The 12739-nt window shown below is 39.9% G+C and overlaps 3 protein-coding genes across 5 annotated transcripts; 2 read left to right on the top strand and 1 right to left on the bottom strand.

Annotated features, from left to right (window-relative positions):
* Positions 1-742: 742 nt before the first annotated feature.
* fkbpl (FKBP prolyl isomerase like) lies at positions 743-3572 on the top strand. Of its 2 annotated transcripts, XM_083920635.1 has the most exons (4): positions 743-843; positions 1536-1697; positions 1801-2084; positions 2691-3572. In XM_083920635.1, exons 2-4 carry the CDS (start codon positions 1538-1540, stop codon positions 3354-3356), a joined length of 1110 nt encoding a protein of 369 aa, XP_083776761.1. In that variant the 5' UTR covers positions 743-843; positions 1536-1537; the 3' UTR covers positions 3357-3572. The 2 variants fall into 2 exon arrangements, with proteins under 2 accessions (XP_083776761.1, XP_083776760.1); XM_083920634.1 differs by lacking the exon at positions 743-843 and having other exon boundaries at positions 1484-1697.
* A 2056-nt stretch (positions 3573-5628) lies between these two features.
* On the bottom strand, positions 5629-7592 carry ebp (EBP cholestenol delta-isomerase). Of its 2 annotated transcripts, XM_083919950.1 has the most exons (5): positions 7477-7592; positions 6921-7233; positions 6342-6378; positions 6119-6249; positions 5629-6022 (listed from the first exon to the last, which is right to left on the bottom strand). In XM_083919950.1, the coding sequence occupies exons 2-5, from the start codon at positions 7231-7233 to the stop codon at positions 5802-5804; spliced, it is 702 nt and encodes a 233-aa protein (XP_083776076.1). In that variant the 5' UTR covers positions 7477-7592; the 3' UTR covers positions 5629-5801. The 2 variants fall into 2 exon arrangements, with proteins under 2 accessions (XP_083776076.1, XP_083776077.1); XM_083919951.1 differs by lacking the exon at positions 7477-7592 and having other exon boundaries at positions 6921-7293.
* A 1341-nt stretch (positions 7593-8933) lies between these two features.
* vma22 (vacuolar ATPase assembly factor VMA22) lies at positions 8934-12377 on the top strand. Its single transcript, XM_083920854.1, has 5 exons — positions 8934-9178; positions 10024-10127; positions 10205-10317; positions 10407-10589; positions 11540-12377. Exons 1-5 carry the CDS (start codon positions 9059-9061, stop codon positions 11677-11679), a joined length of 660 nt encoding a protein of 219 aa, XP_083776980.1. The 5' UTR covers positions 8934-9058; the 3' UTR covers positions 11680-12377.
* Positions 12378-12739: the final 362 nt, after the last annotated feature.

Genomic DNA, 12739 nt, shown 5'->3' with positions numbered 1-12739 from the left:
TCTGGAGAATCAGTGTATCCGTGTCAGAGAAGCAGGAGAATACCGATCACCATCACATATCTCTTCAATCGAGGCCTGACACAGGCTGAAACAGCCTTATGCCTTTTATTACATTAGTGGTGGTGGTGTGAGTGAGCCTAATGTCCTCATTAACTACAGTTTATTTTGTTTTTTAAACAAACTGTATGTCAACAATATTATATTACAACATAAATACCTATACAGGGAGGAGTTTTAAATATACAGATTACAGTTTAATTGTATTAGTAAATAACCAACTGAAATAATCTGCTAGTGTTGTCTATAGTGTTCTTCAAGATAGATGAGAAGTCTTCATGTGAAATGAGCTGTCAGGTGCGATGGAACTCGCAGGTCTGTCACGTTTCATTCATTATCTATCACATTAATTATCCCGGGAAAACGGAGGGAAGTGATCTCGTTATCACGGGAAAACAGAGGGAAGTGATCTCGTTGTCCCGGGAAAACGGAGGAAATAAAATGTATGTAATATATGACCCTTTATGGCTTCCGTATAAAGGTACACTTGTGAAAGAAATGAGATGACACAAGTAAAGCCATTGCTGTTTTATTTAATTTTACTTACTGTAAAATATTACAAAATTAAAAAATAAATAAATACACGAAGTTGAAAACTCCGGTACAGTGGGTGGCGGTACTGCTGCGAACTGGCTGCGCGGCGTCATTGCGCGCGCACACACACAAACACACACACGAAGAAGAAGAAGGGAGACGAAGAAGAAGTGCCTCGCGTTTGTTTATATCTGCAGTTTAGTCGTTTCTTACTGAGGACGGCTGTTACTTCATGTCAAATTTGTGTGCTAGGTAAGATATCGGCATGTACTTACGTATAGTACTTAACTACTTTGAAGTACGTGAAATATGGTTGCTTTGACTGCCGTCATTACTCTATCTAACGTTATCTTACCTCTTATCTTATGCTACAGCTGTAAAGCTGTATCAGGTGTTAAGCAGTGTTGGGCATATACCCTTTATCACGCCGAAACTAGAGAGCCCACAACCCAATGTTTACTGTACGAATATTTAGATGAATAATATTTTGATGGTTTGGCAACAAGGCTTTTGAAACTCCCGTGCCAATAAAGCCCTTTGAATTGAATTTAGCATTATCTGTTGTCGATGAATTTCTGAGATACTTATTAGCGTTGGCTTGGTAATGTAATAACTACCTACGTGGTTGTAGCTAAACTTTGAGTGCTAACAGACATATGGGATCGTCTTTGAGTTGGTGTTTTGTAAATTACTTTATTGAATAAATTACTGTTTAACATCTTAAATGTATATATGAATATATAATACATATATATATATATATATATATATATATTATATTATATATATATAATATAAACAAAAGACAAGCAAGAAAAGGATACCAATGTTAATCAAATTATTCCAGTTTCTTTTTCAAAGCATATCTCATTTTCCTTCTAAGTGTGTCTGAACAGAAGATATGATCATCTTTTATTTAGGTCTTTATATTGTTATGAACGCAGGGATGGATCTCGGTCGCCTTTTAGAAACGGTGCATGACAGCAATGATCATGATGCCGTTGATGTCACCTCCTGGGTGTCAGTGTGTCCCAAAGGCCTCTGGAAAGTCCAGCAAACGCACAAAGGGAGTCAACAGACTGTGTCTAATTCTGGAGATGATGCATGTATGATACTTTTCTGTTACCTTCTGCCTTAATACACATGATAAGTTTTCTATATTTGAAGAGTAATGTGTCTTGTATCACATAATGTCTTTGTCTCTTGTAGCATGTCCATCCAGTTACTGTCCAAGTTTGGGTTCACTGTGTCAAGTCCGAGTGCAACTCAAAGCAAACGTGGATGAAACAGAGACTTCAGAAAAGGGAAATGAGCTGTCTGTCCAACCCGATCAGTCAATGGCTGAGGTTACAGAGGCCACAGCCTTCCCGCGGTGTCAGGACTCTGTGCTGCAGGTCCCACTGGGTGACTGGACAACGCTGAGGCTCGGGGAGGGTCAGTGCGACATCACAGAAGCATGTGTGAAGGGGATGAGAGTGGGAGAGAAATGTGAGGTAAGAGTAAAGAGAGGACTGGAATACTAATTCAGTGTCATTGTATGTCAGCTCTTGGTTACACAAATTCTATGCAAATTGTAAGAAATTAAAAAAGTTGTTTTTGAAAAACATTTGATATCCGTAATATCCTGATATATAGACGTTTTCAGTGGAATTCCATTGCTAGGCACCAGACTGTCCTTGTCCTTGGTTACTTCATGTCAGCTGATGTCATTCACGTAAACTACAACAGGAAATAAAACCGGACATTTAAATTATTTATCTTTACAACTGTGAAATAGTTTAGATTCACAGTTTAGAGGCACTGGCACTTCGGGTACAGGATCTAAGTTGGGTGAACTTGAAGTATGACATGGTCATACCAGATGATGCTATAAGAACACCCTCAATGGTGGTGTAACGCAAAAAGTACTTTGAACACTTTGGCACTACTGTTGACATGAAGTGTAGTAAATTGGGGTGAGAAAAAAAAATGTGATGTTTCAAATCTCGATTGGATCACAATTAGTCATTGCTCCCTGACATAACCGCCATAAATAGCTGAATATCATATTTTCAAGTATTTGAAAGTATACAGCTAATAAATCATGTTTTGCTTCTCAGATACACATTTCTCCAGTGGGACCAGATGTCTCTGTTCCCCATCCTGCAGAGGAAATCCTGCCACTGTGTGCCACAGTTGAGCTCAAAGCTTTCACACCAGGCAAGGAATCCTGGGAGATGCCTCCTGGGGAGAAGTGGCAGTGGCTGAAGTCACACAAAGAGAGGGGTGGAGTGAGATTCAGGAGCGGGGATGTGTGGGGAGCAGCAGACAGCTACAGCCGGGCCCTCAAACTTCTCATCACTCTCTATATCCATGTTAGAGATGTGGGGAAGAAAGTACAAGAGCAAGAAGCCGAGGAGAAGAGAGACACAAACACTGGTGATAAAACTCAGCAACTTCCCTCAGCTAAAGAATTCAAAACCATCAAAGCAGAGCTCCACTCAAACCTGTCCTTGTGCCAGCTCAAACTGAACCAACCAGAGAGGGCTAAGGCCAGTGCGGCTAAAGCTACTCAGCTGGAACCGGATGGGGCTAAAGCTTGGTACCGGATGGGCCAAGCGTGCCAGATGTTGAATGAGCTGGAGGAGGCCAGGCAGGCATTTCGGAAACTGCTGGAGCTACAGCCAGAATCACCTGCTGCTTTGAAGGCACTTAAAGACATCGCATGTAGAGAGAAAGAGAGAAATGCAGAAATGGGACTTAGACTCAGCAAAATGTTCAGCTGATTATCAATTTATTATCAAATGTTGACTATGGAATGGTATGTTTCGTCTCATGAATCACCATCAAATGGAGGTGCATCTACAGCCACTGCCTAGGCTCAAAAGTAAAGTTGTTAATCTGTGAATGCATGTTTTTCTCATCTGTGTGAGATGCCTGAATGTAACTACAAAGTTAAAAAAAAAAAAAAAACACTTTTTAAAACGTACCGTTTGGATCAATTATTGTAGTTATTTAAGAGGGAGGGGAGAATTAGATCATAGTGGTATTATGTGTGAGCAATACCTGAATGAGATCCAAAAAATATAAATGATGTTGCAATTGTTGTATTTGACCACAAGGTGTCTGGCATTGTCAAGCCCACACAGTCGGTGGTCTATCCACTGACAAACGGGATGGAAACTGGTGTTAAACTGGGGATCACTATTTCGAGTTGTTGGTGAATCTGAAAGAGGCTTAAACATAAATGTTCCCTCGCCGACAAGTTGTAAATACCACGGAGAAGAACCTCGCCTCCTGCGGCAGCTAAAGGATGGTCCTCGCCATTTCATTGGCGTTCAGCCCGAAAGTTTGACGACGAAGCGTAACCGGTCGTTACATGATAGACGCTGACATTTGATTGTCTGGCAAAAGATTGAATAAGGCACGGGATTAGTTTTCAAAAAATAGCTCATGATGTGATTAGTTGATATACAGACTAGCCGCCGTCGGGGTCTGCTTCCACTGACAAACGGGAAACAAACAAAATGCCGAAACCCGGGATCGAACCAGGGACCTTTAGATCTTCAGTCTAACGCTCTCCCAACTGAGCTATTTCGGCGCTAATGTCGGGGGTTACATCAAACTATAAGAATGTTCATTTGCAGCAATGGATACATGTGACAAGGACGGAAGCCCTAGAAGCGCATCTATTTCTTACCGTATTTTAAAGTACCAAATGCAGCGTGTTCACAGTCGTACGTGCTTTACGGTTTCTGCCACCTGAATACAATGTAATTAGTGTTTATATACTGTATATTTCTGACAACAACGTTGCATCAATTGTTAACTTCGCAGTCCCAGCCTGGTCAGTCGCGTACATGGACTGATGAAACCTCTTGGATGAGAGGTGAAACGTCGCTATGCATCTGCTTCATTATTATCATTATTTAATTAAAGCCGTTTTTAATGGAACATATTTGATATCGAAGTTACAGAAAAGATAAATATAGAAAAGATAGATTTTCATTTTACGATAATGTACTAATCTAAAGTCAAAACTGTTGGTGCCATTGGCGGCATGAAAGGTCGCATACAAGTGAAATACTGTGACGTAGTGTGAAACGGTGAACGCCCATATGTGACGGTCGTTTCTTCTGGAGCTGAAATAAACAGGTACTCCAGCTTGGAAGACATTTTCTTGCAATATAACATATATATTTTCACATCCAGTGCTATTATGTTTTCTCTACAAATTATAATTAAACCAAACGAGTTAGAGACATATCTATATAAGTATGTATGTTTTTCTAAAGGGCACCGAAACAATACAGAGCTATTTTCGGTTTTTTTTACGTTCCCATGCAACAACATAAAAGCCTAACGAAATCCACAGCACAAGTGAAACTGCAAGAATGCAAGTCTGTATAATAAATAGAGAAATAACGATTACTACAAAACATCACGACGGAGAGCAAGCCAGCGAATTGGCTATGTTAGGTCACTAACTGGGATAAGCTCAACATGAAATGCACCGGCTGATAAAGTAACTCTTTCTAATCTGCATTTAAGATTGTAACTGTCGGATTGCATGGTAGTGCCTACAGTCAAAATGCATGTAGCGGATAGTTGCCGAAACATAAAGCATTAGGCATAGAAATATTGATTGCAAAATGTCTCACGTGCATCCACCTCCTGTTTGTGTTTTTCATTGCCACGTATGTAAATTTGGCGTATCGTGCGCAAAGAGAAACCCTATGTAGATGCACTTTTAACCCACCAGGTGGCTTTAAAACTACAGAATATGTAAGACATGCACAAAGATTTTGTATGTAATAGAGGTTGGTTCTAACTCTGTTACAGTAGCACGGTATGGTGAAGTACTTTAATGAAAAAAGGCACATAAGCAGTGGAATTCAATATTTTAGTATGCCTGAAGTGGATTCAACATTCTAAATACTCCAACCAAATACTAGCATATGGGTTTCACCTGGTGTTCAGTAGATTCAGTCCATTCATGAAGATGTGTAAAATGTAAACAAAGAAAAATAGATTCTTTATTTTTGCTATTCTCCCAGAGGCCCAACAAAGCCAGATGCACAAAGAACAAGTCACACCCACAAATGATGCACTTAGTTCACAGGTGTGACAGGATAAACCATAGGTGAGACATGTCCAACTCCAAACATTTAGGCATTTCTTTTGGCTCATCCTTGGATCTAGTGTTTTTTTAACAGCAGTTCTTCCTGTTGTCACTTCCTCTTAGTCTTGTCTGACTTTGGGTTGTCACTGTGTCTCTGGGCTGCTGACAGCTGTCTCCACGCATCCACAATGAGTGCCAGCGGTATGATGATCCAGAGCGCGTTCATGAACACAAAGTAGAACCAAAAGTAGATTGGGTGTCCCAACTCACTGTGAGCATAACCGTCTCTGTGCTCTGTGTAGAAGTAAAGCACTGCTCCATACAGCTGACCTGGAATCAAATATGTAATAAGACCCATCATGTAATTATGACAAACAACTAATACAATTCTGAATACTGGATTTTGAAGTCATTTCATCATCTTACCTAATGAAACGATGAGTTGCAGAACAAATCTGTAGGGCTTGTTAGTTAAGAAGGCAAACACAGTCCAAAAGCTGAAAGGTCCCCATAACCATGCAGTTACAGTCTCCATACAGACGGTGAAGTTATCCGCACTAGAAATATGCACGGCACACTTAGTTACAGTTTTATTCCTTATTTTTAGTGCAAACATTCAACATAAGTTCTTTGCAAAAGATGAACTCACATTACATATCGACTGTCTCCTTTGGAGTACTCTTTCCCTGTGAGAGAAAAATATAAAAGAAAGTTAAAAAAAAACAGCATGCACATCTTAAAATGTTAAATACTGGGTGCTGGACAGAGAAGCAAGTACAAAGGATAAAATGATGAGTCCACACACCAGAGCCAGAGTGTTTTTTTTAATGTTGTATCACCATGTGCAACGTTTCGGGCCCCAGCCCAGAATGTACTCTCAAAAGGATTTGATATGAAAGTTTTTTTTTTATTGTACAATTGATATTATATATATGCAAAGTTTTATATATATATATATATATATATATATATATATATATATATATATATACAGTTTTGTATTTCTGTTTTTACAAATATATGTTATCTGTATAATATTGTTGTTGTTGAATATGTTGTTTGTACAACTTGGAACAAAAACAATTTCCCCCTGGGATTATTAAAGTATTTCTGATCCTGATATTTAAATCTATTTTCTACGAAAAAAAATAAAACACTTTGATCCTTCAAGACTGCACCATCACAATTTCTGACTTTTCTAAATGTGTTTTTCCTTGTTTGTACTCACACAGCTGTGACAGGAAGCTCTGGTCTCCTGGAATAATATCATAATACAGCGAGAACCATCCCTCAATGACGCCATGGATGAACCCACAAACTGCAAACCAGCACACAGCCAGGCGCCTCCATGTCCCCAGCCTTCCAGTGGTCCCTTTCTGGCCGGTGATCAGCCAGGTCACACCCAGAAACACCCCTGACACAGAAAACAGGAACGCCAGAATCTCTGACATTGATCTGTCATTGGCCACATAGGTGGGAATCAAAAGGTCCCGTGGCCAGAAGGGATGAAGAACTCCAGCTGCTGATTTGGCATCCATCATCTGTTTCAAGAGAAGATGTCAACACACACAATCCACAGTAGGCTTCAAAATTCAAGATAATCCAAGATAATGTATGTTTAATTGTTGAATGAACACTCTGTATTGTACTACATCTTACTGCACTTATCTAAAATGTGTTATGTTAGTCATGTAATATACATTTACAAACTGTTATTAGAGGTAGAAGTTTATAGGTCAAGAGCAGAGAAAAGCAATTATAATGCATGTGTATTTTGTCCTTACCAGTGATGAGTCCTTACCAGAATTAGACCTCTGTAATTAATAAAGATTGACAGTTCAGATAAATTCCAAAATATGGATATCTTTGTGATAGAGCAGTCCACAGCAGTTTAACTGCATGTCGACCAGTGCAGAGAACTCAAACGCGGAACTACAGAGCAGGGGGGCAGTTACTTGTGATTACAAAGACCAATCATACGGCCGTGTGCATAGAGCTAGCGGCACATGCGATCCGCTGGCCCGTTGATTGGCTTTTCATCTCGGAACATGGACGCTGTCGTTGGCAACCACCAATTGAAGTGTGTCTCTTACTCCAAAATACCGTCCCCTTTCTTCGTGCATAAAGTTGAGGCACTTTTGAAGATATTGCAATTGAAAGTAAATGCTTTTTACAATTGATTATTTCAAACAAATATCTGTCACTGACTACGGAGCACGATGCACAATTAGGGGAAAGCAACTTCTGTGAGATTTTTGACTATTAATATGACAAAATCAATTCAATGAACGACACGAATACGTTATATTGAACATGTTCAAACCAGACCTTAGAATAAACCCAACTAACGTTAGTCAGCGAAACAAAATACACGGGCAACTCACTCAACTCAGCTGTTGTTTACATTTTTCATAGGCATTAGACGTTTCCAAGGCCGACAATCTTCGTTATGGTGCATCGGGAATAATAATGAAAATAAAAAAAGTAGAACCCCCAAGCCGTGTCAGGGAATTAACCCTGCCGTGACCCGGATTCGAACCGGGGTTGCTGCGGCCACAACGCAGAGTACTAACCACTATACGATCACGGCGTGCTACTGGGAGTCATGCTGCAGTCGCGCTCAGAAGGCTTTATGAAGCCACGGCTAAGAAGTTACTCTACATTCATGGGAAACAATCGGTCATGTGGTAGCCGAAGTATCCAGTGTATTCAGTGTATTTATTTATTTCTGTATATCTGTGTCCATATTTTAATGAGGTAGGAAGTCCCATTTATTGATGCTTTTTATTTATTTATGTATGTATTTAGTTTTTCCTGTATTTATTTATACATGTATTAATGCATGTGTTTTGCATACTACTTTAACGTTACCCTACTGTACTTGAACTGGTAACTTAAGTAACTGCAAACATCAGTGTCTTCAGTCCCACTTCGAGGCAGAAAGAATACAGTCACAATCACAGATATGTGCAACGGTCCCATATGGTCTAGCGGTTAGGATTCCTGGTTTTCACCCAGGCGGCCCGGGTTCGACTCCCGGTATGGGAACATCTGTTTTGTTGTTTGAATTATCAACCTCTTATAAACAAATATATTTAATGGTTAAATTTTTTTTAATTGTTGCAAACACATCCATTATCGTAAAAATAATGGCGACAATAAACATGCATTATGTATAGACCTGTAGACATGTGATGTTAATCACGTGGTGCGTCACATGATGCTACACGGAAGTAGTGGATGTCTAAACGTCCTTTGTAGCTGAGTGTGTCAGTGCAGTATATTTCAACGTTAAACTGCTGATCTCTAGTAAAAACCACGGCGGTAAATGTTGTGTGCTTAAGTATTTGAGCCAGTACTGTCGACATGGGTGTCTCAGAGCAGGAGGAATCTTCTCTGTTACTGGACGAGAAGCTGCTGCGTTTCATGGACCAGCTGGAGTTACTGGAGGAGAAACGAGCCACTCTCAATTCTCTCATAGAGCAGGTAGCACACAGACAACCACACCACGTGTAATTTACGTTTATCAAAGTTGCCACTCTTAAGACATCATTCTATCTCTAAATGTGTGTGTTTGTGAATGAATAAAATTTGCAAAACATATGTAATTCGTGTAATTCGTTTGAAATCGACCCGATTGTCCTGTCTATCCTGGACAATGTCCCCCACCCTCTCCACGACACGATGGCCCAGCAGAGGAGCACCTTTAGCAGAAGACTCCTCGCACCCAGATTCACCACAGAGCGCCACAGGAAATCTGTCCTGCCTGTGGTCATTAAACTATACAACGCATCCCTTGGAGAGTCTGTCACCTCCTCTCTGACAGTACTTATATATATATATATATATATATATATATATATATATAGTACAGTATAAGTACTGTTGTTCCAAATATGTATGTTGTCTGTATAATATTGTTGTTGGCAACGAAAATAATTTCCCCCTGGGAATAATAAAGTATTTCTGATTCTGATTCTGAAAGCAATCAGTGTTTGCCAAAAATATCTTGTTTTAGCCTCTCAAATGTAAGAGTTTTCTGTGTTTTTTTCTACTACTCTGTTGATGTCAACTTAATATATTTGGGAATTTATACTGTTGATCAAACAAATTATTTGAAGTCAACTTGCTCTCTAGGAAATTGTGATCAGCAATACTTTACTATGTTCAACATAGTAAAAAATAAGGGTTTGTTAACCGCATTACTACAAACATCAGTTATTTTTCACATGTTCGTATGTCCTCAAATGTAAGTGCATCATGCATCATTTTTAAACTGTTAGTAACCTGTATCCTCTTCTCCCATCCATCCTCTTGTGTTTTCCCAACAGGGATGGTTTTCCATGTCCAAGGCTCGATATTCCATGGGAAACAAACACGTCTCTGCACTTCAGTATGCAAGTGTGATGGAGCCACTGGTCTGTGTTAATGCTAGGTAAGTAAATTATTGCACCCAGCTAAACTGTAGTCGAAAGACTGTCTTTATTTATGACTTGGATTTGTGTGTTACAGAACAACGGACAACGGTGAGGTCGATTTCTGCACAGAAAGGGTCAAACAGAAGTGTAGTAATGAGGCTGGAAAAGAGGCCAGGACTATAGAGGATATTGGACCTCAAGAAGAAGGTGTGTCTGCCATAGTCCATGTAGTAATAGAAAAAGAGGTTTTTCAAAAACAAATACATGTTTATTTACTAAATGATGTGATTTTGTAGGTGTCAGGAGAAGAATCAAACCAAAACAAAAGGAAATCACAGAGAAAGAGGCAAGTAGTGAGGAAGCTCCTGAGGTACCCCCAGCCATGAAAAGTGACCAGAATCCGCAGCAAGATCCACTGAAATGGTTTGGGATACTGGTGCCACAGTCTCTTAAACAAGCACAGTCGTCATTCAAGCAAGGTATGAAGTTAGATTTTCAAAAGCCTACACAATTGCTATAGCAATCAAACATTTGCTATACAAATATGTGATTACTTAGCAATTTCTTTCCACAATGTGCCAAAACAACCATGTTTCAACAGTTGTACACATTACTACTTTCATTTATATTTCCTGAGATTCTTAAGGTGGCCCTGAGAGCTCAACTCATCACAACTTAAGAAAACATTTGCTTTGTCAATTCAACAAAACTAACAGAGCATTTAGAAAAATGCTGCAAATCAATTCAAATAAACTAACAAAATACCTGGTATACAGGCCAACAAGGCCAATTTGCTGCATATTTTGTTATGCTAAATGCAGTATGTGTTATTGGATTGCCAAAGATGCTTTCTTCATTTGCTTATATTTTGTCTATTTAATCACAATGTGTTGAGCTTTCAGGGCCACATTGAGTGTGTGTGTGTGTGTGTGTGTGTGTGTGTGTGTGTGTGTGTGTGTGTGTGTGTGTGTGTGTGTGTGTGTGTGTGTGTATATATATATTTATATATATTCGTCCTATATCAATCTTTTATAGAATGTATGTGTATAATAACAAGACTAACCATATGGAGATATCAATGGATACAAACAGTTAATATATTTATATAAAAGGTTGAGTAGAGAAATGTAAAATCACATTGCCCTGCGGCCTCAGATTAGGCCATTTAAATCAACGCCTAAACCGGAGAATGTGACATAATTTGTAAATAATAATAATAACATGGCTGCGATGCAGTTTATTTTTGAGCAACTACTATTATGTGTACAGACAACCAAATCTGCACATGACATGTCAATACTAACTAGGCATATAGTAAGAGCATTGTTATTTTATTAGTGACTTGTATAGTGTGCAAGACGAAACCTCTGACACAGCTGTTATTGTACTACTGGTAAATCCTTTTCATCTTTTTTCTGACATATTACAGTAATAGAGCTATCAGCTGAGATTGCAACCCTTCAGACTGCAGTTTTGAACACCAGACAGGAGCTGAAGCGCAGCATGAAAGACAAACGCATTCTCCTGGAGGAAGCCTCAGCAGCCCGGTTACACAAGGTGGCAGACTAAGTAACTCTGTTGAGTCAAAACTGGCGATAATCTGAGAAGATCGTGTGTCAAAGTTGGAGTCAGTAGATTATGCTTCAGGACCAACTGAACCAACTAAATAGTAATAGATTATATTTGAGCGTGTGTATTTTTGAGTGTCTCACTGATACTTATGTGGCTTGTTTCAGATGGATGTGGTTGTTAATGCTGTCTTTCAGGGATTTAAAATAAAAGCTGTGGTATAGACTTAGAGATTAATTTATAAATCTAAACAGAACCTGTTTAAATCTTTTCAATAAATGTCCAGTACAATTTTTTTCCCGATATAATCCTGAATAAATTTGTTATAAATTGTAATTAATCTCTCAACATTGCATGGGCGTTTGGGAATGTGCCAGAGAGTGGCAGACCAGGGTGGTGGTTCCCCTGTTTAAAAAGGGGGACCAGAGGGTGTGTGCCAATTACAGGGGTATCCCACTTCTCAGCCTCCCTGGTAAAGTCTTCTCCAAGGTGCTGGAAAAGAGGGTTCGTCCTATAGTCGAAACTCCGATTTAAGAGGAACAATGTGGATTCCGTCCTGGACGTGGAACAACTGACCAGCTCGCAAGGATCCTGGAGGGGGCCTGGGAGTATGCCCATCCAGTCTACATGTGCTTTATGGATTTGGAGAAGGCATATGACCGGGTCCCTCTGGAGACACTGTGGGAGGAGTACGGGGTGAGGGAGTCACTTCTTAGGGCCATCCAATCTCTGTACACATCTAGTAAGGATGCCCCCTGGGCGCCTCCCTAGGGAGGTGTTCCAGGCCAGTCCAGCTGGGAGGAGGCCTCAGGGAAGACCCAGGACCAGGTGGAGAGATTATATCTCCACACTGGCCTGGGAACACCTCAGGATCCCCCAGTTAGAGCTGGTTAATGTGGCCCGGGAAAGGGAAGTTTGGGGTCCCCTGCTAGAGCTGCTGCCCCCGTGACCCGATCCCGGATAAGCGGTCGAAGATGAGTGAGTGAAGTTGTAATTAATGGATTTATTAATGATGTATAAATAATGTCCTAAAACTTTGTTGATTAATTAAAAGTCATTG

Source organism: Echiichthys vipera (genome assembly GCF_963691815.1).
Source record: "Echiichthys vipera genome assembly, chromosome: 9".
In the NCBI taxonomy this organism is placed as follows: Eukaryota; Metazoa; Chordata; class Actinopteri; order Perciformes; family Trachinidae; genus Echiichthys; species Echiichthys vipera.
Note: the sequence above shows the minus strand (reverse complement) of the source record. Positions and strands in the feature narration are given on the sequence as shown.

Bases quoted from the DNA above. Each gene is read 5' to 3' on its own strand.
- fkbpl (XM_083920634.1), top strand. From the start codon at position 1,493: ATGATCATCTTTTATTTAGGTCTTTATATTGTTATGAACGCAGGGATG. The intron at 1,698-1,800 runs GTATGATACTTT...TGTCTCTTGTAG, and splicing joins TAATTCTGGAGATGATGCAT to CATGTCCATCCAGTTACTGT. The intron at 2,085-2,690 runs GTAAGAGTAAAG...TTTGCTTCTCAG, and splicing joins GAGTGGGAGAGAAATGTGAG to ATACACATTTCTCCAGTGGG.
- vma22 (XM_083920854.1), top strand. From the start codon at position 9,059: ATGGGTGTCTCAGAGCAGGAGGAATCTTCTCTGTTACTGGACGAGAAG. The intron at 9,179-10,023 runs GTAGCACACAGA...TTTTCCCAACAG, and splicing joins TCAATTCTCTCATAGAGCAG to GGATGGTTTTCCATGTCCAA. The intron at 10,318-10,406 runs GTGTGTCTGCCA...GTGATTTTGTAG, and splicing joins TATTGGACCTCAAGAAGAAG to GTGTCAGGAGAAGAATCAAA.
- ebp (XM_083919950.1), bottom strand. From the start codon at position 7,233: ATGATGGATGCCAAATCAGCAGCTGGAGTTCTTCATCCCTTCTGGCCA. The intron at 6,379-6,920 runs GTGAGTACAAAC...TTTCTCTCACAG, and splicing joins GAGCTTCCTGTCACAGCTGT to GGAAAGAGTACTCCAAAGGA. The intron at 6,250-6,341 runs GTGAGTTCATCT...GCATATTTCTAG, and splicing joins GGAGACAGTCGATATGTAAT to TGCGGATAACTTCACCGTCT.